The sequence below is a fragment of the Rissa tridactyla genome, chromosome 1 (assembly GCF_028500815.1).
Source record: "Rissa tridactyla isolate bRisTri1 chromosome 1, bRisTri1.patW.cur.20221130, whole genome shotgun sequence".
NCBI classification, from domain to species: Eukaryota; Metazoa; Chordata; class Aves; order Charadriiformes; family Laridae; genus Rissa; species Rissa tridactyla.
This window is the reverse complement of record NC_071466.1, coordinates 20637799-20664150: the sequence shown is the minus strand read 5'-3', so window position 1 is coordinate 20664150 and position 26352 is coordinate 20637799. Positions and strand designations below refer to the sequence as shown.

At 43.0% G+C, this 26352-nt stretch overlaps 1 protein-coding gene across 2 annotated transcripts in view; it reads left to right on the top strand.

Annotated features, from left to right (window-relative positions):
- The first annotated feature begins 441 nt into the window (after positions 1 to 441).
- Positions 442 to 26352, top strand: part of EXPH5 (exophilin 5) — a 36968-nt gene continuing 11057 nt past the window's right edge. The window contains exons 1-4 of one of the 2 annotated variants that reach the window (XM_054188345.1): positions 442 to 664; positions 18534 to 18691; positions 21116 to 21260; positions 25791 to 25839. In XM_054188345.1, coding sequence (XP_054044320.1) covers positions 546 to 664; positions 18534 to 18691; positions 21116 to 21260; positions 25791 to 25839 — 471 coding nt within the window. In that variant the 5' untranslated portion in view covers positions 442 to 545. Of the gene's footprint in view, positions 665 to 18533; positions 18692 to 21115; positions 21261 to 22715; positions 23181 to 25790; positions 25840 to 26352 lie in introns of those variants that run through there. The other variant, XM_054188346.1, reaches the window with a different exon arrangement.

Below are 26352 nucleotides of genomic sequence, written 5' to 3'. Positions count from 1 at the left end.
TCCCCCGCGGAGAAGTTATCGCTTTCCATCCACTCCCCAAGACCGCAGGCATGTCCTTCAGCAGTGGCAGGACGCTGCGGGACTCGGCGGGCGGCCGAGGAGCCGAGCGGGGTCGCGCTCCGGTGCTGCGGGGAACGCCCGGCCGGCGATCCCCCAGTCCCAGGGCGCGGAGGAGGCGCCGCCGCTGCGCCCGGCCGCGACAGCGTAAACACCGCGACGGCGCGAACTCCTGACTCAACCGCCGGCGGGGCGCGGGCACAGAGCGGGCGGCTGCTCCGGCCCCGGCCTCGGCCTCTCCGCCCCGCTCCGCCCCGCCGGGCCGCGCTGGCTGCGGAGGGTGTCGCCCAGGGCGCGGCGGGGCGGGGCGGTCCGGGGCCGCCGCGGCTCCGGCTCTGGCTCCCGCCGTCCAGAGGGGAATCGCGTCCCGCGGGTGGCGGCGTGCGCGGTCCCTGCCGCGGCTGGGCCATGCCGGTGTGGCTCCAGGCTGCCAGGGGGTCCGCGCTGCCCGCCTGCCTCCGCCCGCCACCCCGAAAATAAGCAAAGCCATGACCGCAGCGCCTCAGGGGCCAGATCTCGGTTTTTTAAACGAGGAGGAAGCCAGGGCGATTTTTCAGGTGCTGCAGAGGGACTCGGAGCTCCGGCGGGCTGAGAAGAAGAGAGTCAGGTACCAGGCTTAAGTCACCCCCGCCACCCATCCCTGTCGCTGCCCGCCGCAGCCGCCCGGGGGTGGAAGGCGCAGAGCCGGGCAGCGGGGCAGCGCCCGCCCGGCGCGGGGTGGCGGCGGAGCCCGCGGCTGCTTCGCCCCGCCGAGAAGAGCGGGGAGAGCGAAAGGGTCTGCGCCGGGCAAGCGGCGGCGGGGGCTGCGAGGGGAGGGAGCGCCGGGGCCGCGGTCCTGCCGGGGCAGCGGGGGAGCGCCATTCCCGGGCATCGGCGGCATCGCGGAGTTTGGGAAACGCGTGTCGTGACAAAGGCGGCTCTGAGTCACGGCTGCGGCTCCCCGTGGCTCCTCTCCTTCCCGAGGAGGAGGAGGCCACTTCTGTCTTGCACCGTGTCGCTGGCAGGGGGTGTGGGCTGAACACTGGCACCCGGGGAGACAACGGTGACGGGGAAGTTTTGCGGGACCTTGCAGGGAAATGTGGCGGCTCTGCCAGGCCAGGCACTCACCTGGCTGACAGGTTGTTCGCAAGACCCTTTCAAGTGACTTAACTGAACTCCCTCTGCATTCAGGTATGCAAGTGACAACATCCTATATGAGCCTCGACCTTATTTATATGATACAAAGAAATAGAACAGCTTTGACCTTGTTTCTGGCTCATATCTCCCCTGTGTGCAATCACCAAAGCTACTTGTGTTGATAGTAAAAGCAAAAGTCAAGGAATTAATAAAAGTTATGCTGGAAAATGAGCCGTTTATTACTAAAGGTTATAATTTCTTCTTCCAGGTGAGACTTGAGGTACCTTGTGGGCAGTTTGCAAGTGAGAGGCAGTGTCCTCTCAGATTCACAGGCACTTTTCACAAGGAATGCTTTCGTGTAAGAAGCAGAAGGAATGTTAATAAGTAACGTTTCTGTGAAGTGGATTTTTGTACTGTGTATTTTTTATTTCAGTCAAGTGGATTTTATGATGGGCATGGTTAAACACTATGTGTCAACACTGACTTGCTTCCAAAACTTGTCTTAGTTTTCTGCAGCATGTGAACCCAGACTGAGTTAAGTTTGGCAGTTTCTTTCTTCCATAATTTGGCATTACCTTTCTTTGATTAATTTCTGTTCCGTGTGTCCTATTATGACTCATAAAAAAAAAAAAGAGGAAAGTTTTGCTGGGTATGGAGAATTACATGGCTGGATAGTTGTAAGTTTCAAACTCTGGGTAAGGCTTTAAAACTGGAGCAAATGCAGTGAGGCTTCCAATGCTGCAGAGAGCAATAGCCTGCTCTTGAACTCAAGGATTTCACCTGCCCCCAAATTTGTATTTGTTTCTGTACTTAATGGCTTTGTGAGAAAGTGGTCTCTCTTTATGCAAAAGCTGTCAAAATAAACGTGGTATAAGAGGACCATGATGATGGTGATGCTTTACTGAGATGGAGTTACTTTAAAGCTCAGTTGAAGAGGCATCCAGAAGTTGAGCAGAAGATAGGTGAAGTGTTTGTGATCAAGGCGCCATACTGAAATCTAGGTTAAACCCTGGATCTGTCAAAGGCTTTGTATGTGTCCTTGGGCAAGTTTCTTAATCTCTCTTAGGCCTAATAAAAGTACTTTCTTTCTCACTCCACTTGTCTACCTGGTCTCATTTAGACTGTAAGCTCTTCAGGCCAGAGGACTCCCATCAGGAGCAGACGGGTTCTAGTCTGTGTGGTGTTGCCCTGTGCTACTGTAATCTCAGTAATAACAGTGATCACCCTGGAGGGCCAAATCCTGCAATTCCTATATGACCACAGTGAGCCTCAGAAGCTCTAAACAAAATTGCATTTGCTTCTCTTCTATATGCCTTCTATATGCTCCTCCTCCTATATGCCTTCTATATGCTCCTCCTCCTCTATGCCTGCCCCCTTGGCTCTATGTCATTCTTACTACTATTATTTTGATAATTAACTTTGTATACATTTTTTTCAGTTCAAAAGTTTCAAAATAATGCCTGAGCACTGTGGCAGCCCACTCCTGGGATACGTTTGAAGTGTGATTTTTAAGCTATTTGATTTATGCCATCAATCAAATGAGGCATATAAGGAGGTGCTGTGGAATGGAAGGGACAGTTTCTTCAATACCACTTTTTTGCAGGATGTCCCTGAAGTGAGTTGTCCTCCAAGCTGCTCCTGAGCATAATTTTGGAAAGAGCTAGTTGGAGCTCGGCAAGGCCAGGGAACAAGTCCATAACAAGCAGTGGTCTCACTGGTCAAGTTTGTTCGGTGACCATCTTTATTTACAATATAGCATGTCCCTGTATAGATCAACCTGGACTGGATTGACAGGGGGAATGAAGTGTTTTCTGGCAGACCACAAGTCAGGTTCCAATGACTGGACTCATCTTGTGTGTGCTGTTTGATGTCATACGAGCAAGCTGTGTGTTTGATGTCATACAAGCTACAATTTGCTGTCTGCAAATCTCTTAAAAAAGCAATGAAAAACTGAAATCCATTCCCAGATACAACTCTGGAATGAAAAAAGCAGGAATGGGCTTTTCTCTTTTTACAAGCTGCATTTGTTATATAAGCAAATGTTAATAACACCAGTTAATTTTGAAAGACAAAATCAGAAGTATGATCAAAAGATAAATCCTGACATCCTGCATGGCTCATCTTGTCCAACAAATGACAATCATGGTTCAGGGGAGTTGATATTCACATAAACACAAATGTATTGCCATGCAGCATGAAATACTGACCAATTCTGCTTCAAATGCATTGAGCTCTCAGCTAAGTAACCATAAGGTCTCCAGATGAAAATATGTATTTTTTTTCTTTTCTTACTGCTTACCTACACTGGCAGCTTGATAGAACCACTGGGTGTCTCTTCACCCACACAGCCCACTCCTTTGTGAAATTAAGCGGGAGGCATTCTTTGGGGAAAGGCTAGGTGCTTTATGCAGCCCCTCTCCACCTCCCTTTCTCTTTCTCTCTGGAGCCTTTGCGTGGAGCGGCAACGTCTGACCTTTGTGGACGCCTGTGCACATTTGTGTAGCTGTGGGTCCCACTTTCTGCTGTCCCTCCCTGTTCCCCCTGATGCCCCAGGATATCCTCTGGGTACCATCAGCCCTTCCTCACATCCCTTGGCAGGCTTCAGACATCTGTGCCTGGCTTGGAAGACGTCTCAAGTTTTGCTTTTCCTTTTATGCAGAAATGATCTGTGTGACCTGTTGGAGCTTTATTTGTTCTTGCTACTGACAAGGAGCTGAGCTCCTGACGTGCCCTGGGCTGCTGGTTCCCAGCACTGCATTTTTTTGCCTGTTTTCTCCTGTGCAGTGCCCTCTCGTGGCTCCTCTCAGCAGTACCTTTCACTAGCGACAGCAAACCAACCCTACTCGACTCCTCCCGTGAAACAGGTTAACAGAAGCAGCAACAGTCTGCTGTGGTCCAACTTACATGACTGTTCACTGCCATATACACGGAAAATAATATAGAAACTTAATAATTAGTAAGAAAAAATACACATTAGTTTTGCACTTGGGTAACACCCAACTTCGGTATTCTTTGTTGTTCACCAAATCCAGTCTCATTCATAATACCAACTTGGAGAAAATCTCATTGATCATAAGCGTTAGCGTGGGAGAAAAAATGGAATATTGGGTCTGCATATCAGTATACATGCATTCTTCCATAATAATAATTGAAATGTTAAGACAGAAGTCCAATTCGGTCACAAAATGCTGTTTTAGTAGCCTGGTTAATGAAACTGATGATTTTGCAAATGCTTGTGGAAGACAGTTCTTCTTCCCAAATATTTCAATATCACAGTTAGATGCCCAGGAGGAGACAAGGAGGAGTCCATCATGTTCAGAGGGAAGTATCATGTTCACATAGCTCCCTAGCAATTCACTTTCCATAAGGACACAGTGAATGCTTGCTGTAGGCACAAGTATTAATACCACAGGTCAGCTTTCCGTACGTAATGAAATAGGTCTGGAAATCATGATATAAAAACATTACAGGTCTTATTTGACTTCTGGTTTCAAGGCTTCAGAGTGCACCTGGCTCGTCTTCTCAGGGTGCACCCGGCTCATCTTCTCAAGCTTTGTTTTGCAGCTGCTGGGGACAGAAATTAAAAAAGAATCAGCATCTGACATTTGCATGCAGAGCCCCAGGTCCCAAAGGCCTAACAAACCTGTGGGTGCTTCTCTTTTCTGTCCTTTATCCAAGAAGCCGATGGGCAGGGTGACGGGGGAGGCTGGCTGCTTTCCGTCTCTTCCGGACAGCCCTTTAGAGCCTGGCAAGTGGCAGAGGGACTGGCAGTCCCTGTAGGAAAGCTCAGCAGCAAGAGGGCGAGAAGCTATGGGATACAGAGGTGGAGCCACTGCCTTTTATCTCCGAGGCAGCTCCTCCTTCTGCAGAGCGTGGAGAGGCGGACAGTCCCAAGCAGGCGTCTTTCCAGTCTGCTTTGGGGCTCCGATACCTCAGACTGCTGGAGCACTGGGTGTGGAGATGTACCTCCACCGCTGAAACAGCACCAGGGCCCAGAGAAAGCAGCTGAGACAAAAGGATCCAGGAGACATGGAGACAGCTACTTGAAAGAGGCAGCAGGTAGGGGGTTGTGACATGGGAACAAGTAGCTGGTATATTTGCAGGTTGTCCAAAAAATGAAGAGTTGGGAGATACAGCAGAAGAGCTATGGATAATAGAGAATGTATTTAAAAGGGCAGAAGAGTTCTGAATTCTTTAATTATTAACTTTTATTTAGGAGATTTGTCTGCTTTATATAATGCCCCTATTATGACTACGTACAATAGCCTTGTGCCATTTTAGTTTAATAATCCTTGAGAAAAAAGGGAAGTACTGTTATCTTCAATTTCAAATGAGACACTGAAAATAACTGAGAGACCGAGCCACTGAACAGGGAAATGAACCCCTACCTGAACAGCAGTTTACCTGCTAGATCATCTTTCTAGAAGTAACTATACCTGTATTGTGTGAAGAATATTTTCTTTTTCAGTGGTAAGCATGGGAAAAAAAAATAATTACCAGCTCCAAAACATATCTTGGGCATCCGCTGCTCTTTATGAATAGGAATAGGAAAAAAGAGGAAAAAGAAATGGAGCTTTTGGGAGAGAAGAGCACTCAGTCCCTTTGCTTTATTTTGTTTTGCTTATTTACAAGTTTGCTTATGTGTAGGGTTTTTTTTATTTAGTAGATTTATTCTCACAGATCTATGACAATGAGAATAGATGGCAGCAAAGTAGAGGTTTGTTTTAATTTCAGCCTCAATTTTAAAGATGGAAAGCAAAATAAATTAATTGGGATGTACACTCAGCGCCACTCACTGCTCCTCTCTCAGTGACCCATTAACAACATATGATTCTTGTGGGAAAGATTAATTCCTCCTTACTTTGTTCTAGACAGTCTCTACAACAAATCATTTGGATGTAGTTACTTGTTACAGGAACACAACAGTTCTTACTGCCTTACAGAAGATCATTTACTGAGTTCATCATTTGTTTCAGATAATTACTTACTGTATTCTCTTGACTGACATTTGCTCTCACAGGTCTGGCTGTAGAAGAAGATGGGAATAAAACCCTGCATAGGGAATGTTTTTTTTCACCCTTTTCCATACTCATAACCTCGGAAGGTATTTATTGCTGAGGTGCAGCCATACTCAACACCCTCTTGGTGCTTCAATTATTTTGTCTTGCTTACAGTTTGAGGGGTCTGACACTGCAGCCTTTATTTTGTCTTATTCTCAGAAGTAGTCCTGTTGACCTTCTTGCAGCCTCTGAGAGACTAAAAATAACTTTTTGGGTGTTAGAGAACTAGATTAGGAGCCTAACTCCTTATTATTTGAAATAATTTTTAGAATCAACCCCAAACTAGCCATAAGTTACATGGGTGAAGAGAGCAGGCAGGGTACCAGGACAGCACCACTTGGGTATATTGTTGTTCCAGTGGAGCTTCCTCCCTGAACAAAGCATTAATAAAGAAATTCTTTCATAAGAGATACTCCACCCGGGATGTTTCAAGGCACAAATGCTCTATTGTGTCTTGTTTGTGGAGGAGATACTATTATTATTTACTACTGATACTGTGCCAGTGGCATGTTTAGTGGTTTGTAAACACTTATGAAAACAGGTCCTTGGAGCCCTGAAGCGCTAATATGCTAAAGAAGTGTGAATAGAAGAAAAAATGGCAGGGAAGACTGTGATTTAAAAACCTTTACTCAGTTTGGCAAACAATTACTGTCATAAATAATCCAACTTTGGGAATTCCCTTGTTGAGTGGGGGTACTGTAACCAAAGGCAATTAGTGAAGTTGCGTATCAAGTTTTTTCCTCATCGCTGTTTTTCAATAATCCTGTCTTGTGGTGGGGCCTGGAGTCAAGGACCGGGGCTTCACGTGAGCTGAGGAAGAGCATGTGGTCGCAGCATGTGCCATTTTCTGTTCTGGCTTTAGCCTTTTGCACCTGGGCTAACTAAACCGAAGTATATGTTGTGACTCCAGTTTTACCTCTACAGAGCAGGGTCTGGGCTGGCATCACTGCCAGCTCATTGGTCTTGTCTTTTCATAGTAAACTAATTTCAGCATTAACGAAAGGTCAGTCCTTTCCTCCAAAGCTTTGCACTTCTTTGTGTTTGAGAGCAGGGGGTTTCTAAAGTATGTGGCAGAATGAGACTCAGAAGCACCTTTTGAGATGTTAATGTTTGGAAGAGCCTATCTAGTAGTGTGCACTGAATGTATTTCTTCTTTCTTCATATAATGGGCCCACAGGGGCTCTCCACAGCACTGGTAGGGCAGGGCCTTGCCGGCAGGGCCTCACCACCAGGGCCAGTCCCACCATCTCACCACCCCGGTGAGACAGCCAGGTCAGCCCCAGCCGCATCGCCATGGCGGTGTGGCAGGGCCGAGGCCAGGCTGTGGCCCTGAGTCAGGGTCAGGATCAGGTCTGCAGAGGGTAACCAGGTCCACCACAGCCCGGTGATCACAGGGCAGGGCCATGATGATGGTGCAGGGCCAAGGTCAAGCCCTGAAGTCACGTTAGGGTCAAGCCTGGTGACCGTGACCGGGGTTGGCCATGGCCCCGTGATGGCCGGACAGGCCAGGGGTGGGCTGGCTGGGCTGAGGCCAGGCTGGGATGTCAGCTCAGGGATTCGAGGCCCAGATCAGTGGGGCAGTGGCCATGCAGAGACACAGCTGGGGACGCATCTGGGGCTGTAGCTGGGGCAAGGCCCAGCAAGACAGCCTCCATTTAAAAGCAGCTTCCAGGGGAATGGGGGATGGCCCTTGCTGAGGCTTCTGGCTGTCTTCACGACAGCTTTCTCCAAGGCCACCAGCTCTGCTCTTTTCAAGCTGGCCCTGGGCCCAGGCGGCCAAACCCGCAGGAGCAGGAAGGACAGGCTCAGGGCATTTTCACCCATGCTCATTCAAACACAAGCCTTGTGCCAGGGTTCAAAAGTAATGTTTGCATTTTCAAGTGACAAAATACTGTAAAAATAAAAATCATAATGGTTATTATTACTATCTAGCCCACTTTATGAAGTCACTAGGGCTGCCAAAAAGAAGATACTTGTTGAAACAGATGAGATTTAAACCAAGGCTTACTGTTAAGCCCATGGGTAGACATTTTCTAAGTCCAAGCTTAATGGTGAAAGTAGAATTAATTGGTCTTTGTCTATATGGATAAATTCACCAGGCTTCAGGAATAAATAGGTCAGGCACAGCAGTAAAAGCTGGCATTAACTAGTGAGTAGACGGTCAATATGGGGAGTTATTCTGGAAGAGCTAATGCAGAACAGTCTGATTTTGTTAGTTTTTCTATGGAGTTGTGACCCAGTTAAGGACTCGTGCACCTTATAGGAACTCTGCGCACTTCCCAGGTTTTACCTTTCCAATAGTAACATCTCTATGTTCTCAACACCCTCTGTCTCCTCCACAATTCAAGTGCAGAAGTTAAAATAATAATTTACATTAGTGGGAATTGGAAATGGCCATCAGGTGGAAGAAAACAGCTTCCCATACTAAGCAAGCAAAGAGTCATGGAGATACATGGAGAAGAGAGCTGTCTGAAATGCTGAAAACATGAGCAAAGTTTGGGCACTCTCACTTTAGCTCAGCTTCCTTATATATGTCTATTAAAAGTTGTTCGTAATGCCAGTGGCGTGTGCAGTAGAGTCCAGGGCCTCTGCGAGGTAGTGCCAGTGAAGTGTAACACACACGGCTTGTCATTGCTGTAAGGAAGGGAATCAGTATCAGTCTGCAGTGAGCAGCCTTGGTAGGAACTGAGAAATGTTTTCAGGTGCTGACAGCTTCTACACGCTGTCTGTGTCCAAACACCTTCATGTCCTTGCACGTATTTCAGAAATATTAAATGGATTATGCCAGGAAGTCAAAAAAATGTTGCACAGGAACATGTCTCTCCGATGCTCAGAGTGGCTGGATATCTCCCCAGGTACTGACGCAGCTCTGTTCCTGTGCTGTTTTCAGGTTATGTGTGTCTTGTAGTCCTGTCAAAGACTGCAGCACATGCTTTCCGTGATGAAGCCTGAGATGCTGGAGTTTTGCTGGTTTTGGTCCCTGAGGTACTTCAGATTCTTGAGTCCATCTGGACATGCAGCACGTGCACCTCCTGTAGACGTAGCTCTTGGAGAGACCTGGCTAGTGGTTGAGAGCAAAGCTTGTTGGGCTGTGTATCAAGACTTCAGCTGATGTTCATTGGTTTGTATCAGATGCTGCTTTGACAGCATCTGAAAAATGTTGCATGCGTCCATCTCCTTTTCTTCTTTAAAATTTAGGTTTTGTCAGTGGTTTATGTATAGTGAATTTAATCATCCTTTAGAATCTTTTTGCTCTCTGAATCTAGTTTTCAAATCAAGTGGAGTTTAGCCCAATGGGGTTTTTAGCTTTGGGCACAGAGATGTTATTTTCTTCTGTGTTCCGTAACTTTAACACAGGACTATATAGACTGAGGACTGACCTCAGTTCAGCCTTTCCTGTACTTGTTTTAAATTGAAAAATGACTTAATTCCCTGGAGCTAACAGTCTGAAAAATTTCACAACTTGCAGATTTCATGTGAGAAATGCATTAAAGCAAGTAGGAAAAAAACAGGAATTTTTCCTGAGGATTTGTGCATCTAAATGTTCACATGGAGTGTATTTCTAATCCTTCTTTGCAGCTAGATTATTATGTTAATGCCTGCATTTTAAACTACCAGAAATTATATTCTTTTTATCAGTCTTACCTCAAAAAAACCCAGGTATAGGCACTGGTACTAACTGTGACCAAACACATCAAAACCACAAAACAAAAGGTAGGAGTAAATGATGAAAAGTGCAATGTGTTTGGACTTTATTCTACATAAATTACACACAGTTTAATTTGTGGTTGGAGTAATCAAGGAACTCCTATGCTTCTGCTTGCCGTATCTGTGGATTTCTCGATACAGGGGCCTGAGTACAGAGAGCTGCAGTCAAGAAAGCTGCAGCCGTGTGGCTGGGGGGCTCTGCAGTCTGTTTCTTCCAGCATTATAGACTTGCATGTTCTTAAATATATATTTATATGTATATAAGTATATATATAAAATTCTATACATGTAAATATTATATTTTAAAGTATTATCATACTATAATATTTCTATTTCCACTGGAAGAATTATGATAAATTATGAGATTCTAAGCTGCTATGGCGGAGGATCTGTGTAAATATATATTATATACCTGTATATAAGCTTTATATTTCCAGATGAAAAACATCCACTGTGTCAACTTTAAGAGCTTACATTCATTCTTATGGCTGCTTTCCTTGATTTAAAGCAATGTAAATGAGGCTGTTGTAGTGTTATAGTAGCACGTAAACTGTGTGCAGGTACACTCTGACCTTCTGTCTTACTTCTGTTGACCAGAACCTTGCTTCTCTGTGTGGGACTCTGCACCATTATCTGAGATTGGAAGGGTGTATTTTGAAAGCCCTAGGCTCAAGCTTAGCTCTGTACAAACAAATGTCTAAGCCTGTCTGGAGCCTCTCAATTTTAGAGCTCTGTTCAGACCCATGGGCTATCATACACAAACCTGCTTGCAGAGATGGGACCTTGGTCTTCTTTTGAAACCAGTTCCCCTCTTCAGAGAGTTCTTACCTGGCCTGTGTCTGTTTTCTTGGTTTCCCCCTTATATTGTTACCTAGGAAAGGTTTTGCATAAAGTCACACAGTAACATGAGGAATAGCATTTGCATTGTATGTCTTTGTAAGGCAGTTAAATTTATAATACATGGCTGAGCTGTAAATTACTTGCATAGATGGCTGCCTCTTTGCATGCTATCAATATTTATAAAAGGTCTCACAATCAACTAGCAGCTCTGCCCTAGAAGAGTAAATACGTCTGCTGTTAATCATTAGCTTCAGATGTACTGGGACACCTAAGAAGACCTGAGCCCCAGCCTTCCAACCCATCATGTGGCACACACAGTATACATCTATGTTTCCGTGTAAGATTTCCGGGACAGAAATTCGGCACCCCAAAACTTACTCCTGTCATGCAATGTTTTTGGATGAGACTACATCTATGCCTGCAAACAAATCAGAATCTTTGCATGGAGAATTATATCCATTGCACCTATTAGCATATATTAATGCTAATGGAAATTCCTATTAATGAAGTCATCTCATTAGAGATATTAATTACTACCATTCAGAAGCTATGTGACACACTTTAAAAATGATAGGTAGCCTTCCTTTCCATTGCATCATGGATTTGTTTTGTTATTACCGTATAATATTGGTAGGTAGCTTGTGAGTATTGACAGCATAATAAAGTAACACCCTTTTTTTTTACCTGTCATTTGCAGCCGGTACAAAGAAATTGTAAATCATCTGTAAAACATTCTCAGAGTGGAGCTTTCCCCTGTTTCACACTCACTGTAGAGGAAGTGGCAGAGAGTCAGCCCGAGCTGGAGAGTCACCAACAGTCGTGACATTACTAGCGGTATTTCACCTCATTCTCTCTTGTTGACCTGATGCCCAAAGGACTAAAAGGTTTCGTATTCTAAGTATGTATAAACTCAATTAAAAGATATATACTTCTAGCCTTTACCATTTGTTGAAGCAGGGCTGAAATAATGTTTTCACTGTAAACCCAGGGTAGCTGCCGAAGAAAGAGTTTGATGTTAAAAGTAATGTTTTGAGGCATTGATACAGCTTGAGGTGGGTCATTAATCACCCTAGGCTCCCGTGATCTCAGTTTGCAATGCTCTGTGCTTTAAAAACTTAACTTCATGAAGACAGTCATTGAGCTCCTGATTTCTGAGCTTTGACTGAGAACTTCTGATTCCTGAACTGCCAGAGCAGAGAGGAGTTACGTGGTCAGCATGAGAATGAACCTCGTCCTTGCCCTTACAACATTGCCTAGTTTTCCGTTTCAAAGCAAAGTGTCAGTCTGTGTGCTTGCCCAGAGGAACATACAAAAGCTTCAAGAAATGGAGTGTTGGACTCGGTGAAGGAAAACAGCAGCTAGAGTAAATTGTCTGCAGTATATTCTTTTCCAAATAGTTTATTATGAGACGTTAAGGCTTTGGGAAGAAGCAGGTGACTTTTAGCCACTGTACAGGGGTTGCTTAAGCTAAAAAATAGAAGACACAAAAGACATTGTGAGTTGTAGAGTGGAAAGAAGTATTCAGTGCACAGGAGGAGCCCGATGAGAATGTTCTGCGTATGCTGATAGTCTTGATGACTTTGTGGATTGAGTTTGATGGATGTACACACTGCTGCCGTATTAGGCTATCTCAAAGCAGGTGATCAGTTTTGGTTTCAAAGAAATTAACCTCGCTGAATAGAGGTAGCGCAATACTGCTCTGTATTTTGTTTTGTCTAATGGATGTTGTGGCATCCAGATGGCATGTGATGCTGCTGATTATTCCTTTGCTCTGAGAGTTCGAAAGCTTTGTGAAGTGTCTGAAGAATTTTACAAATATAAATGTAAACACTAGTTAAAGAAAATCACTGGGTCAGATTTTGCGATGGTTTTTTTTTACTTTTTAATTAAAAATAAAGGTGGATATAGAAGGATTTTTCCCGTAAGCAGACAAGGTGGAATTTCAGTACAGGCAGAAAAGATATTCTGCCTTTAACTCGCATATTCCCTGCCTGTATCCCTGACACACACAACAGGACTGAACGTGGGAATCTGATGTCTATTGTCAAAAACGTGTTCTGGGGACTAAATGACATTTACTGTTTGCAGCTATCTGCTTCAGTAGCCCTACTTGCTGCTTTAAAGGGTACTACAGGGTGGGTATCAAAATCATGTGTAGAAGCGATATCTTTTTGTTTAAAGTAGTTCTGCCTATTAAATGTACAGTCTGGGAGGAAAAACTACAGAAGATTAATTTCCTTTTCAGTTTCTCCCCACTTCTATCTCCTGAGTTTGCACATTTCCGGAATCTAAATATTTAGGGATAATTGTAAGCTGGCAACTTGATGTGCCTGTCAAAGTGGGACTGAAAACATATCCCATACAGTTCAGTGTTGGGCTGTGAAGTGTTTCCCTGTCACAGAATCACAGAATCACAGAATCTTCATGGTTGGAAAGGACCCTTAAGATCATTGAGTCCAACCAAACAACCTACAATCTCTGCCACTAGAGCATGCCCTGAAGTGGAACATCTAGACATTTCTTAAACACCTCTAGGGATGGTGACTCGACCACCTCCCTGGGCAGGCTGTTCCAGTGCCTGACCACTCTTTCAATAAAGTAATTCTTCCTAATGTCTAACCTAAACCTCCCCTGCCGCAACTTCAGACCATTTCCTCTGGTCCTGTCATTATTCACTTGGGAGAAGAGGCCAACACCCACCTCTCTCCAACCTCCTTTCAGGTAGTTGTAGAGGGCAGTGAGGTCTCCCCTCAGCCTCCTCTTCTCCAAGCTAAACATGCCCAGCTCCCTCAGCCACTCCTCCTAAGACTTGTTCTCCAGACCCCTCACCAGCTTCATTGCCCTCTTCGGACATGATCCAGCACCTCAATGTCTTTTTTGTGGTGAGTGGCCCAAAACTGGACACAGCACTCGAGGTGAGGCCTCACCAGTGCCGACTACAGGGGGACGATCACATTGTCCTTCGGGTGAACGTTTCCTGGCACTTCCAGTTACTCCTTTCCAACCAGGGGTGTCACCACTAGGTGACTCTCCATCAGCCTGACCCGACAGCCTGTTCAGGACAGTGAAAGTCCTTCCATTTCATTTATTGGTATTTGGGTCATGGTCTGAAAGAAACACTGAGCCAACACACTCTTTGGTCTTTCGTGTTGTGGCACATCCTCTTTACCCATACACATCTTTAGTTTTATTGGTCATGTGCTCCGACAAGTACATCTTCTGAAGGCAACTTAGTGGGTTAATGGACACTGTAAAATCAATACATAATAACAAATGACGACAGCAGTAATAATAATGAAAAGGATGAAGACTTAGGTAGAAAACTAGTATTTGGGGGGAGGAGAAAATTCTACCTAAGTGGTTGATTAACAACGACCTAGCAGGTTAGATTCAAGCATTATTGCCAACATAACATTTTGCTCATGAAAATAGAGGAGGCCTTGCTTTTTCAGGGAATTACTGCAGAAATGCTTAATTTTACAAATACAAATCTAAAGAAAACATAAGTGTGTTTTCAGTTAGGTCTTTTTACATTGTCTTGAAGTGTGTGCAACCAAAACATGGGAGTCAGTTTTCCTGATTCACCTACATCTGCATAATGTTTTACATGTAATAATGAAGCTGACTCAGTTTATTGACATTAGCCAAACAGAAAACAGTAAGAAAGAAAAATAAACAAAAGATTGCTTTAATGTGAGTAAGACTATACCAGCTACTAAGAGTAAAGACTGTGTTAGAAAATAGACCTATTGTGTGTCTGACATGCTAGGAAAGAGTATGTTGTCTCTGCGTATCATTATTTTTCTTCTTGGTAGGATTAAGCTGCCACAGGAGCTTCTCTGGCACCTTGGAAACCAGAGTGTTCTTGTTATTGCTATGATATGTTTATATGAAATGGCGGATAATAATTTTTTCAAATTACTTCAGCTGTGGTAGTCTTTGCCGTTGCCAGTAATACTTCTTTTCCCCTTTTTTTTTTTCAAAAAAGATGACAACTTGAAAGTGGGTTATATAAAATTAAAAGGCACTATAAGTAAGAAAATATTCTCGCATGTGCACCACTTTAGATCTGCCTGTGGCTGTGATAACAGCCAGAGTTTTCTAGAAAATTTACTGGCCACAGAAATGATAGAGCTGCACGGTTCATCAGTGCGGCATAATGTATAAAGCAGTGTGAAGGTGAGAAGTGGAAGCAAAGAAATCAGGAAAGAAATAGTTCTTTAGGCACTGTTTTATAACATCTCTAGCCTTTTCTCATGGACAAAGTAAGGAATATAAACAGAGTAAAGACATGAGCTTGTTTTAGATAACTGTTTTTGCAATATTGTCTGCCCTGCTGTAGTTTTTATCTGATGCTTTCGGCACTGTTTTTATCTGCAGTCCTTTCAGCCTTGTCTTCCCAGGCACTGAGAGCTTTGATCCGTGGAGTGAATACTGGTCTGGTTATCCTGCGCCTGGTGCAATTCCTCATGCTCGGTGGTTGCTGTGTATCTGTTCTCTCGTGAGGTGTGTGGTAAGAGTCCTTTAGGGCCAAATCTTGCTTCTGGTGATCAATAGGAACCTTAATTCCTGCTTTGGCAAAAGTGGGATTGAGTCCTCTGTCCCCTGCCAACAGCAGAGGTGTCCCCAGACGTCTTATTTGGCAAACAAGTTTCTACTGCCTTACACATCCATCTTCTGCTTGATATTCAGGATGAAGATGGTAGAGAAAATACCTTTCCTCTTACAGTAGCAATTAAAGCTCCTTATTATCCTAACAGGAAGTGGCAGAGGGAGGCTGCAGCTCTTTTCACAATATTTATGATAACCACATGAAAGTTTAGTACATACAAACATTTAGGTTAACTTTTCCCTGGAGATGTCTATGTAAGAAATATGGGAACATCCTTGTGCCAATAAGGACGAGATGTTTTTAAAAACAATGCAAAGGAATTGCTCCAGAGTGATTCATTAGTTTAGATGCTGTGTAGGATAATGGATGGGAAAAGGTAACGAGGTGTAGCCTGTGAGGTCATTTCAGATTGCTGCCTGCTCTGCTTGTGGAGCAGTCGCCTGTAAATTGTCCTGGGAATGGAGTTACCTTCAATCCTGCAACAGTTTACAGGTGCTTTTCCCAGTCACAATGATGTTATCTCCTCTCAGAAGGAAATGTCTCCGAGTGTCCAAAGTGGCTGTAGAGAAACGAGGAGGAAGGACGGATGCAGCAGACGGGGAAGCAGGATTAATACATTTGGTTTAGAGGGCATTAGGTGTTTTGACACTCCTACGGAGCAGTGTCTCAATATATAATTTGCAATCCAAGTAACAATAGCGCTGCCTCAAAGGCAAGTTCATTGCAATACTGACTGCAGATACCATCTTCTGCTGTAATTGTTTCTTGAGATGTGCTTTCCTTCCAGTTCACAACTGTCGTTCATTAGTATCATGAGGGGGCATGTAGACTTGACGGAGCAGGTATATAGGCAAATGATGTGGTTTGGCTGGGAGTCATCGCAAATGAGAAATATATAATAGTCATGCGATGTTGCAATTACATATTATGTATCGTATTAATATTATTCGGTACTCACATAACTCTCTATATAGGGTTCAGTATATGGGCCTGCATGTGTGTGTAAATATAAATACGCACAAGCAATTTAAGGGCTTTATTTCATGAGTTGGGGATGACAGCACAACTCAAAAGCAGCACACTCACAGATAATGACTACAGATAATGCCAAGCACGTACCACTAAAGACTTTACAGTGTTTAAATATTAAAGTCCGTGTTTGTGCAAGATCTTTTAATACATTTTTCGGCATGTCCATGCAGTGCCTGGTATGGGCGATGTTAGTCTTAGTGTGGGGTTTTTGTATTTTTTCTTCTCTGTGGAATGCATAGAAGTAAAGCAGCTAGGCGTTTATACGTAAGTAGCGCCAGGTTCCCGACGGCGGGGGCGCGGGTTGCAGACCCCCCGCCCCGCGACGAGCCACCGGCCGGGCGGCGGCTGCCGGGGGGGGCGCCGGGCTGTGCTTCTACCCGCCGCCGCCAGGTGGCGCCCTGGCCCCGGCGCCCCGGGGCTCATGGCGGGGAAAGAACAGCTCGTTCCGGCTGGTTTTTAAAAATGCTCCAGGGATGGGGCGGGAGAGGCGGCCTCCGCTCTCGGGGCTGCAGCAGCGCCGCTGTGCGCTTGTCTCCCGGGCAGTCGCTGGGTCTGCAGCCACTCCCCTAAATGCCTCCCGCCTGGCTCCGGCTGCTCGCACTCCTCCGGGTGGCTTGGATCCCCTTCGCTGAGGCCACAGGAGTGAGGTCATGGAGTTGGCGCTGGAGAGCGCTTCGTTCATCGCCTCCTCCCGTTTGGCGTTACTGCTAGGCTGGTTGCCATGCTGCACATGGCGTTTACGGTGTTTAGTCACTCCCGTGGTGCGGTAATATCTGTGATGATTAACATTTTTGCCTTTGTAATAAGTTTATTTCGAATGGCTAGTACTTGTGCATGTGTCTGTGTAATCATCTTCAAGGGATGCATTCACTCATTTACCAAAAATGTCTCTCTCCTGCCCTCCTATTCTTCAGATGCCACCAGATGAACAGTAGGTGCTAGTATGGACAACATACCCTGTATCAATTCCAGGTGGAAATACATTCATTTCCAGACTAGATCCTTAAAGTTTTTTTGTGAAGTAATGTTGTCTCAGAGAATATGATTTTTTTATTTAAATTGGTAACTGAAATAATTCGTGTTCTCGGAGAGCATCTTATTCCTAGACATGGGTTTTACCACTGATTAAGGTGGAAGATTTACATGAAAGCCTTGCTAAAACATTGGTATTACATCTCCAGGCTGTGCACAAAGCCTTGTTCTGCTGCCATCAGAATCAGTCGGGGCGTGGATGTGCTGTGTTTGCATCTGTACTTTAGGCACTTGTGTAATGTAATTTAAAAACAAGTAACTTTGCACGTCCATTGCACTATTCCAAATCCTTTGCAACTGTAACTTGTTCTTTTATGTCCAGATAAACAATTCATTCCTGTGACCTCTTGGTCTAGAATTTGCTACTAAACAGTTTCTGCAGTTGCAGCCACATGTGTATATCTTGTTCAAGCTTCACCTCTGCGTGGCAGAACATTCATATTCATTATTAGTTGTGCCATACATATTAAACACAGGCAGAATCACTATGCAGCAAGGAATGAGGAAAATGTGATAAACTCGTCGAACATGTTGCATGAATACCTATTATCTGAATTCACAATTTATTATTCTCCTTTGCATAGAAGATGGGTGGTGGGCCCCTCACTGTCGGGGCCTCAGTGAGCCTCGGGGCCTCTTGAAAATCAGAATAATATTGTTATTCGTCTGCTTAAATGATAGAATAAATATTTCAAGAATTGCTTTGTTAGAGTATTATTTATTCTAATTTGATTATTGGCTGAACTTAATCTTACTTTCAATTAGTTTTATAATGCTTATGAATTATTACCTCATTTTTGAGAGGAAGAAGGATGCACTTCTTCAAGGCAAGGAATAATGCAAGTATATGAGTCGTCCACTTAACATGGTCACATAATCTCATCATTAAGCTGGAGAATTCTGCTGTCACTAAAACTTTTATGCAATTGCTGTGAATGTATCATGTCCCACAGTATTTTAAAATGTCATTATATGTAGAAATATACTGTAAATACTTAAATGAACAACAAGGATGGTTCCTAATCATGTGCCTGTAATATCTAAAAGGGCTTAAAAATATTTTTTTTCCTTTCTAGCAAACTTCTGAAGACAAAGAAGTCTGAAACAGGGCTGCAGGGAGTGACTGGAGAATGGTTTGAAGAAATACAAAGAAAAAAATTTCAGAATTACACTGATGTCAATAGAATGCTAAAACCACCCTTAGAGCATCAGCTAAGGAAGAGCAAAAACGCCAGTGAGTTACATTTTTCCATTTCCTTATCTATACAATAACGGTCACCAAACCAATGTCTTAGAACATTTCGGCGTGTAATAGCTAAGGACTTTCTGAAATTGCATTGAGTTTCTTCTCATGTCAAAGTTTTACCAAAGATATATTTTCAAAATGACTATGTTTCTTTAAGCAGATTCTGTTAAAAGCACAGCTGGGAGTCACAACAGGAAATCCCTGATATTCTTATCCCATAGTTAGAATCATAGAACAGCCCAGGTTGGAAGGACATTGGAAGATCATTTGGTCCGACCTTTCATGGGAAAAGGAGCCTGGAAGAGATTAACACCCTGTCCAGTCACATCTTGTAAACCTCCAGTGATGAGCACTCCACCACATCCCCAGAGAGGTTGTTCCAGTGATTGATTGTCCTCACTGTAAAAAATTTCTTTCTTAACCAAGATGAAGTTGCTTTAATTATCCTAAATATAGTGGTGGTTTCACAAGCAAAGCAGTAATGTTTACTTTGTACAAAAACTGTTTCAGTTTTACCTAGTTTTCTTAAACTAGAAGCACTTAAATGACATTTGGAATAAGTAGGTAATGTGGATTTGGGTGAGGGAGGTTTGACTGTACTGGTGGAAAACTTTTCCTGGTAACACTGGGCTACAGGCATGCCAGTGCTGATTACCAGGGCGGGTGACAAAGCCTGGAAAGTTGGGCTGACCAGGAAGGAACTTCTGGAGATCTCATTTCACAGGTTCTGTTGCCCATCCAAAATGAACATGCACAAGAAACATGGTGTGTCTATACCAAGCATGGCATTCTGTACTATCTTTTTCATCTTCCATCCAGGTAGTTTTCATGCATAATACATGCTTTTATTCCGTTCATATTTCTGCATGTCTTTCATTGAGTTCTTCCTGTTTGTGCTTCATAGCAACTGGAAGTAGAGTCATGTATTTCAAAAGAAAAGTGAAACCCTAAAAATTTTCCTGAAAATACAGACCTACGCAGAACAGATCTCTGTCTTTCCTGGCCATTTTTCCCCAACATCCCCTCTAGTCCACAGCTATCTACTGTTTTTCTCTCAGACATGGTCTAATTGATGCATTAGCTAACTAAATTCCATGTGTTCTCTGGTATTTAACTTTGAAAGCTACTGTTTCTATTTCAGATCTGAAGAAGGTGTTGTGTGCCTTAGAGGCTTGTCTGATATTTCCAACTGTTTAAGTTGGTTTAATAAAAGGTACTAAGAAGGTACTACTTCTACCCGCAAGCCTTGCCCCGCCGATATCCCTAGACCATCCTGGCTATGGCAGAGTGCTGTTAGGACTCTCCTGATGTCATCTTCATTGTCAAGTCAAACAATGCCACCAAGAGGTTAGGCTCTAAAAAAGAGTAAAGGGTGCAGCATTTCGTAACACACGGTGATTGTCACTGGAGTGAAAGCCATTTATTACACACAGGATTTAAATCACATGACATGAATTATTCATTTCATTTTGGACTAGGTCCAAAATGCTGCCCCTTGCTCTTGTTATCAGTGACACTTTGCTCCCGTTGCTGGTTTTGCTTTCTCCTACAGTCATCAGTTAAACCATTTTCAGGCTGTTATATTGTTTCAGGCGTGTGATGTTTTAAATGGAAAAAAAAAAGATGCAATGCCTTATGCCTGAGTGAAGTCTTGTTTCCTCATGTCCTCCAGTTTCTTGTGGCCTATTTTAATAGCAGACTCTGCAGTTTCTTTCCCTAATCTGTGAGCAATACTCATCCTCTCCTTCACACCAATAGCCAGCTGCTTTTACGAGGAGACTTTCTGTTTGAAGAAATCAAATCATAACCTTCCCAAAGAAATCATTCATGATACCTTGCATTTAAAATACAGTACTGATACGCAGTTTGTAGCAGGAAAAAATGTACTCCAGTGGCCATGGGAATCCTCCATCATACAGAACTGTATGATAGAGAAGACACCTTAGTCTGAATTACCGTTATATAGTTACATTACTGTCTATTAAACCATTGTATATTCAGAGTTGTCACATTTACATTTCTTACAAACACGAGAAGAAAGTGACTAATGATTGTGGGTGCCTCAATTTTCAAATGTCGAATTTGCCTATATTTTAAAATGGTTCTGTTTTTCAAATTGTTGGGTGCTGATTACTTTCTGAAAATCAGCCTCATTTCTCTCACGTGCATCACCCAAACCCAATAATACTTCTTGAAACTTTAGTCCTGTTTATCTTTCTCTTAGTCTTCTAGTTAGTCATTATAAACCAGCATGTCATGTAGTCTGTCCAAAAATGTTAACAAAACTGGATTTTCCTGGCATAAAAGGTAAGCAAAAGAAAATTGTTTATGAAGACATAACTTTTTTATGTATATTTTAATACTGTATTCAGTAAGAACTTGAAACGAATAACATTTTTATAATATTTTTAGATCATAAAGAATTAAAAATGTCATCTCGCACAAATCCTCAAGCACAAAAGAACACTTCAGCTTCCTTTCTGGGGTTCAGATCACCTTTTGCTTGGCTTTTCTCCTTCAGAAAATCTAGGAAAAACCAGACTCAGAAGCAACCACGGTGAGCTATAATCAGAACACACATTATTTCCAGCTTTTAAAAAAGTCTATGAATTGTGCTGTGTTTTGCTTAGAAAACCTTGTTAAAATTGTTTTTCCAGTCTCTTGCCTTTCACCTCACTGGGAAGACTGGGATTTTACTTGGTCATGTAATGACAGATTATCTGTTCTGTGTCAGAAGAATGAGGACTAAGTGGCAAGTAATAGGTAAAGTCTCTTGGCTAAATCTATTTTGCTCAGGCTTTAAGCGTATGAAGGCCCCTGGACTTAGCAGCAGCTGCATGTTATTTCATTCCCTCTCAAGAGGACAAGGTGTAAGTCGCATGGAGATCTAGTGCCCTGTGGCTGTGATGTAACAGGAAAGCATAGCTTTCCCAGGCCATGGCAGAGAGTACCAGCCCCAGGCAGCTCTGCTGCATCAGTTCCCACCATTTCTAGCCCAGAGGCAGCTGCGAGGCACGCCTGCAGCTTTAGCTCTAGCTGGGCAAACAGGGCAGCTCTCCAGTGCTTTTGTCTTACGTGCTTCATCAGGGCTTTGGTTTCAACTGTATCTGAACCAAAGATGGTCTCATATGCAGTGCCGGAGCTGCTGTTTGTAGAGCACCCTTCTCCCTTGCCATCCACGGGGCTAAAGCTGCTGTTCAGAGGGAACGTGGGGCTATGCTCAGGCTAGTTAGGCTGATGGTTCTCTCCTAACTTTTGTCCTGTATGGTCCTGTCTGTCAGCAACACCTGAGTGAAATATTACTGGTTTTGTGTGCGTCTTAGGGTAATGCTTGGGACTGGCAATCATAGGTAAAGGTGCTGTGAAATCTAAGTATGAAGCTGCAAGATCTTTGTCTCAAAGAGCTGATTTTCACTCTCTGAGTCTCAGGCTGGTATTCTGGTCCATGCCTGAGGCTCCTAGGTGGCATGACGCTAAGACAAGGAACAGCTATAATGAACAATGACAGGGAATGCAAGCCTCTAAAGAAATGATGATTAGTCTGATACGTAGGTTTTGTAGCACAGCAGCTTGCCATTGTGGAGTGTTTGTATCAAAGCAGAAGGAGATTTAAGGAGAGGTTTGAATAGAAGCCGTGAGGTTAGCTTTGTGGATGTTTACTGGCAACAATTCTCCTACATAGCAACACAGCATAGAAAAAAATTGCGATGTTTTAACCCTGTTCCATACGTGTCATCTGCTCCCTCCTCTTTCCTGTGACATGGTAATGTCCCTTATGCTGCGACACACCAACACCAGACCTGCAGAATAAAGGGGCACTTGTGTAACTGAGAATCAGATTTCAGGGACGCCTTCTTTATCCTGGTGCACGATAAGGTAGCCAACACACAAGCAAAGGTCTAGGCTTTGCTGTAGAATCTAAGCATTGAAATGATTTCTTAATTTAAGAAGATGGTAAAATAAACCATGCCTACTCATTGCATCAGCTTTTTTAAGATGTGTTTAACCTGGCTTTTCCACAGAAAATCTATCCTATCTCAGGCTCAGATGCCTTTGATTTCTTACCAAGAGCAGCTTGAAAAATAAACAAGTCAATCCTGACGTGTAACTGAGCTGATTGCTACATTTTCTAGTCACGCCTCTCTGTCGAAAACTTCCCCCACCCTCTTCTAGGTGTTGCCGTGGCATGTGGTTTGCTTTATGCATAGACAAAGCACTGAAATAATCTGCCTCTCACCAGGTAGAGTTATTTGGGAGAGCTAGTGAAATACAATAGGAGGCAGCTCGGTAAATCCTGTAAGTAAGCCTAACTGGCAGAAGCTTTTAAATAGCTAAACATTAATGGCTGTTTAGAGGGTCCTTCCTGTACTGGAGAGACAGTTTCATCAGCTTTGGTGGTGTTTTGCTGTGAGAATAAATTATGGATGCTGCAAAAAGAAGTATGCTTATGTGGAGATGCAGAAGATGCTAATAAAAGGTTTGTAACTGTAGTCTGAAGGTAGTGAAATGTTTGATCACTTTTGGTTCAAAGGTGTTCGGTGTTCTTGAATTCATCCTTATTCCTTTCTAATATGTAAGTGTGATTCATATGGGAAAAGAAATGCTGTTTAATTGTGTTTTCAGCATATCTGAGTTATGTGTTTGTTGCTTGGCTGGTTTCTTATGTAGCACTGATAAGAATAGTATAGAAGAAAATGGATTAGACTGACACTAGACAACTGGGAGATGACCTGGGGAGGACAGGTGCTTCAGTGAAAATACTAATTCACAGCAGATTTTAATTCATGGGTTCATATTATTGTTACCAGTAGAGATAGTAGTAAGTAGAGTCATCTTTTACTTTTAATCTTACACTTGGTTGTCATAAAAAGATACATATGCATATAAGTGAAAAAGTATAAAATATAATTTCTTGTTTTCCATAGTGAGTGGTATTTTTCTGATGGCGAATATTTCTGAACTTGAGCAGTAATTTAACTTCTTTTCTATTTATGAATAATAGATAATGTTTACAAGTCCGTGTGTATGTGTGTGTGCATGTGTGTGGGGAATAATGTAAACATTGCTCAATATCCTTAACCAAAAAAGAAACTGAATTACTTTTTCCTAAAATTAAGCAGTATTTCTCTGGAAGTAAGCAAACTTTAATTTTGAAATGCTGAAAAACTTAAAAAGAGTTCAGAAAAAATAATGAGGCGGTTTGAGAAGTGGAGGGAAAAGATTAAAATAACCTTGTCTGTATAAGTTGGCAGGGAGGAAAATAAAGCAGGATGCAATGATCAGTTATTTCTGAAAGAACAGTGACAACAAAGACATGGTAGAATTTAGAATAATGCCAGAGGTGCAAATGAAAATTTAGTTTTTGCCTAGACTATCAGAAGACATTTCTAACTAACATGTCTACTGCATGTAGCTTCATTGCAAGGAGCAATTAACACAACACCAGGCACAGCACCAACTGGGGAGAACTGCAGAGCAGCTTTGCACAGTAAAGCTGAAGGAGAGTGCTTATAACAAAGCTTTTACATTTTTGCTATGCATATAATTAAAATTAAGGTAACTAGCTAAGCCACAGGATTTCAATGAGCTTGGTTTGCAGGAAATCATTGTAAAAACTCTGAAACAGAAGTTTCATTCTTAATTTGTTGTAGAAGCATTAAAACATATTCAATGTTATATTAGTTTAAAGGAAGAGCTACATACATCTCTGAGTCCTGGTTCTGTAAACTTCATTCACGGGGAGCGGTAATCCACTGAATTAATGGCTGTTCATATTCAGTGCTGGAAGGAAAAATTAGTAATTTCAGATTCAGATTGTCTGGCCGGATCCTAAGCCCACTGAGGTCAGCAGGCTTGTTTGCTTTGGTTTCAGTTGGACCCCATGTCAGAGAGGAATCCTGGTTTTACAGTTCACAATTACAGAAGCAAAAACAAATTGCACCTCTCAACTGTTCTTCCCTGCCTGCAAGCACATTGCAAACAAATGACAAAGCACTTCAGGAGGAAAGGCTGGGCCACAAAGAACCTGCCAACAAGCCGGTTTATACTTGCTGTTGAAGCACAATAAAGTAGTCTGCCTGAGCACAAGAAGGTTTTAAGAGCCTAAGAACAAGGTCATTCAAAGAGACTTTGAGACAAACAGGACTGAGCAGAACTGTCTTTCCCTACTTCACTTTCTCTCAAGAATTAACTTCCTGGGAAAAAACAGTTTCTGAGACAAGGAAGAACTGGCAACAAGCACAAGCTGAGCAAAATTTCCTTCAGGGCTTTTGAAGGGACTGGGTTTGCTTAGTTGTAAAATAAGGATCTGCAGACTTGAATGGGCTCAGTGAAGTCAAGTCCTTGTTCTTCTTTCTTTAGTTTATTTTGTATTTGTATGTCTGCAAGTCACCCTGTAGAACAGAATACCTTTTATGTTCAGGGCTTCTCGGCTTGTTCTAACCACTGCATTACTCACAGACGCTCTAGCCAGTTCTCTGCCAAGCCTTTGCAGTCCTTATGGCTTGGGAAAGCAGACAAGCCATCTACCATGTGTTAAAAATTGGTACATAAAGACCGTTTTGGGAGAATAGCAACAAGTTTCAAAATTCACACCAAAATCAATCTGCTGCCTGTCTCTCCTCCTTCACAGGGGCACAGCACAGCTCTGCATCTGAGCAGGGTGAAATGGAAAAGAAAACAATAAAATTACAGATGCAAACCACTTACAGATTTACAAGTAGTTAACTTTGGCTATTCCTAGTACTTACTAAATTATTGTAGTTTGGAAAAGGAAGTAATATCATCTTATCGTAATGCTGGACTGAAACAATTACTTCATGGCCGTTGCAGATGTCAGTGGGTTGAGTTCATTCTGGGTTCTGCAGCTACGACATTTGCAAGATGACAAGGCCAAAGTGGATGGTACATTTCCCCAGTGTGTTTTTGTTAGCAGGATTTTTTGGGGGGAAAGGATGGATTCTTCACAGAGCAATCATTTTTCAGATGTTTCTCAATAGTTGTGAAAGAGAAACTGCTGGATTTTACTCCTGGTAAAATTACATCACGTTCCTTTTCAAATCCAATATTTAAATCCTTCTGCTTACAGATATGACACTTCTGCTAGCCCATCTTCAGCAGTGGAAGAAATGGCAACGGTAAGTAGCTTATCAACTTTATTGTCAGCAATGTTATAACAACAGTTTTTTCAAAAACTAGTCCCCTTTGTTTAGGCTGTTGATATTTAGGCTGTTTAAACACCTGTTTAAATAGAATTCTTGCAGTTCTTGTTTTAACCACTGAGTAAAATGTCTGTGTTGTGAACCTGTTGAATGCAGCATTATGAGCTTGTCCTGTTAACTGTCCAAGTCCAAAGCTTCCCTAGGTGAGCCCTACGTCTAGCTCTGGTCAGGTTTCAGTTCTCTCATAATGACGGAATAATTACATGGATAATTTCCTAGGCTAAAACCATCGCATATTTTGGCAACTGTAACCAACCTGCCAATAGGTCAAAACTCACTCTGAATAAATAGTCTAGTGTATTTACTTTGTTTCTTTTCATTTGTACAGGGATGAAAAAGAGTAGCTGGCTTGGGCAGGCAGTAAGCTAGAGCCTCTTCTGCAATGTTTCCATGTACAGAATTACTGTGAAAATGTAAATTTTGACAGTA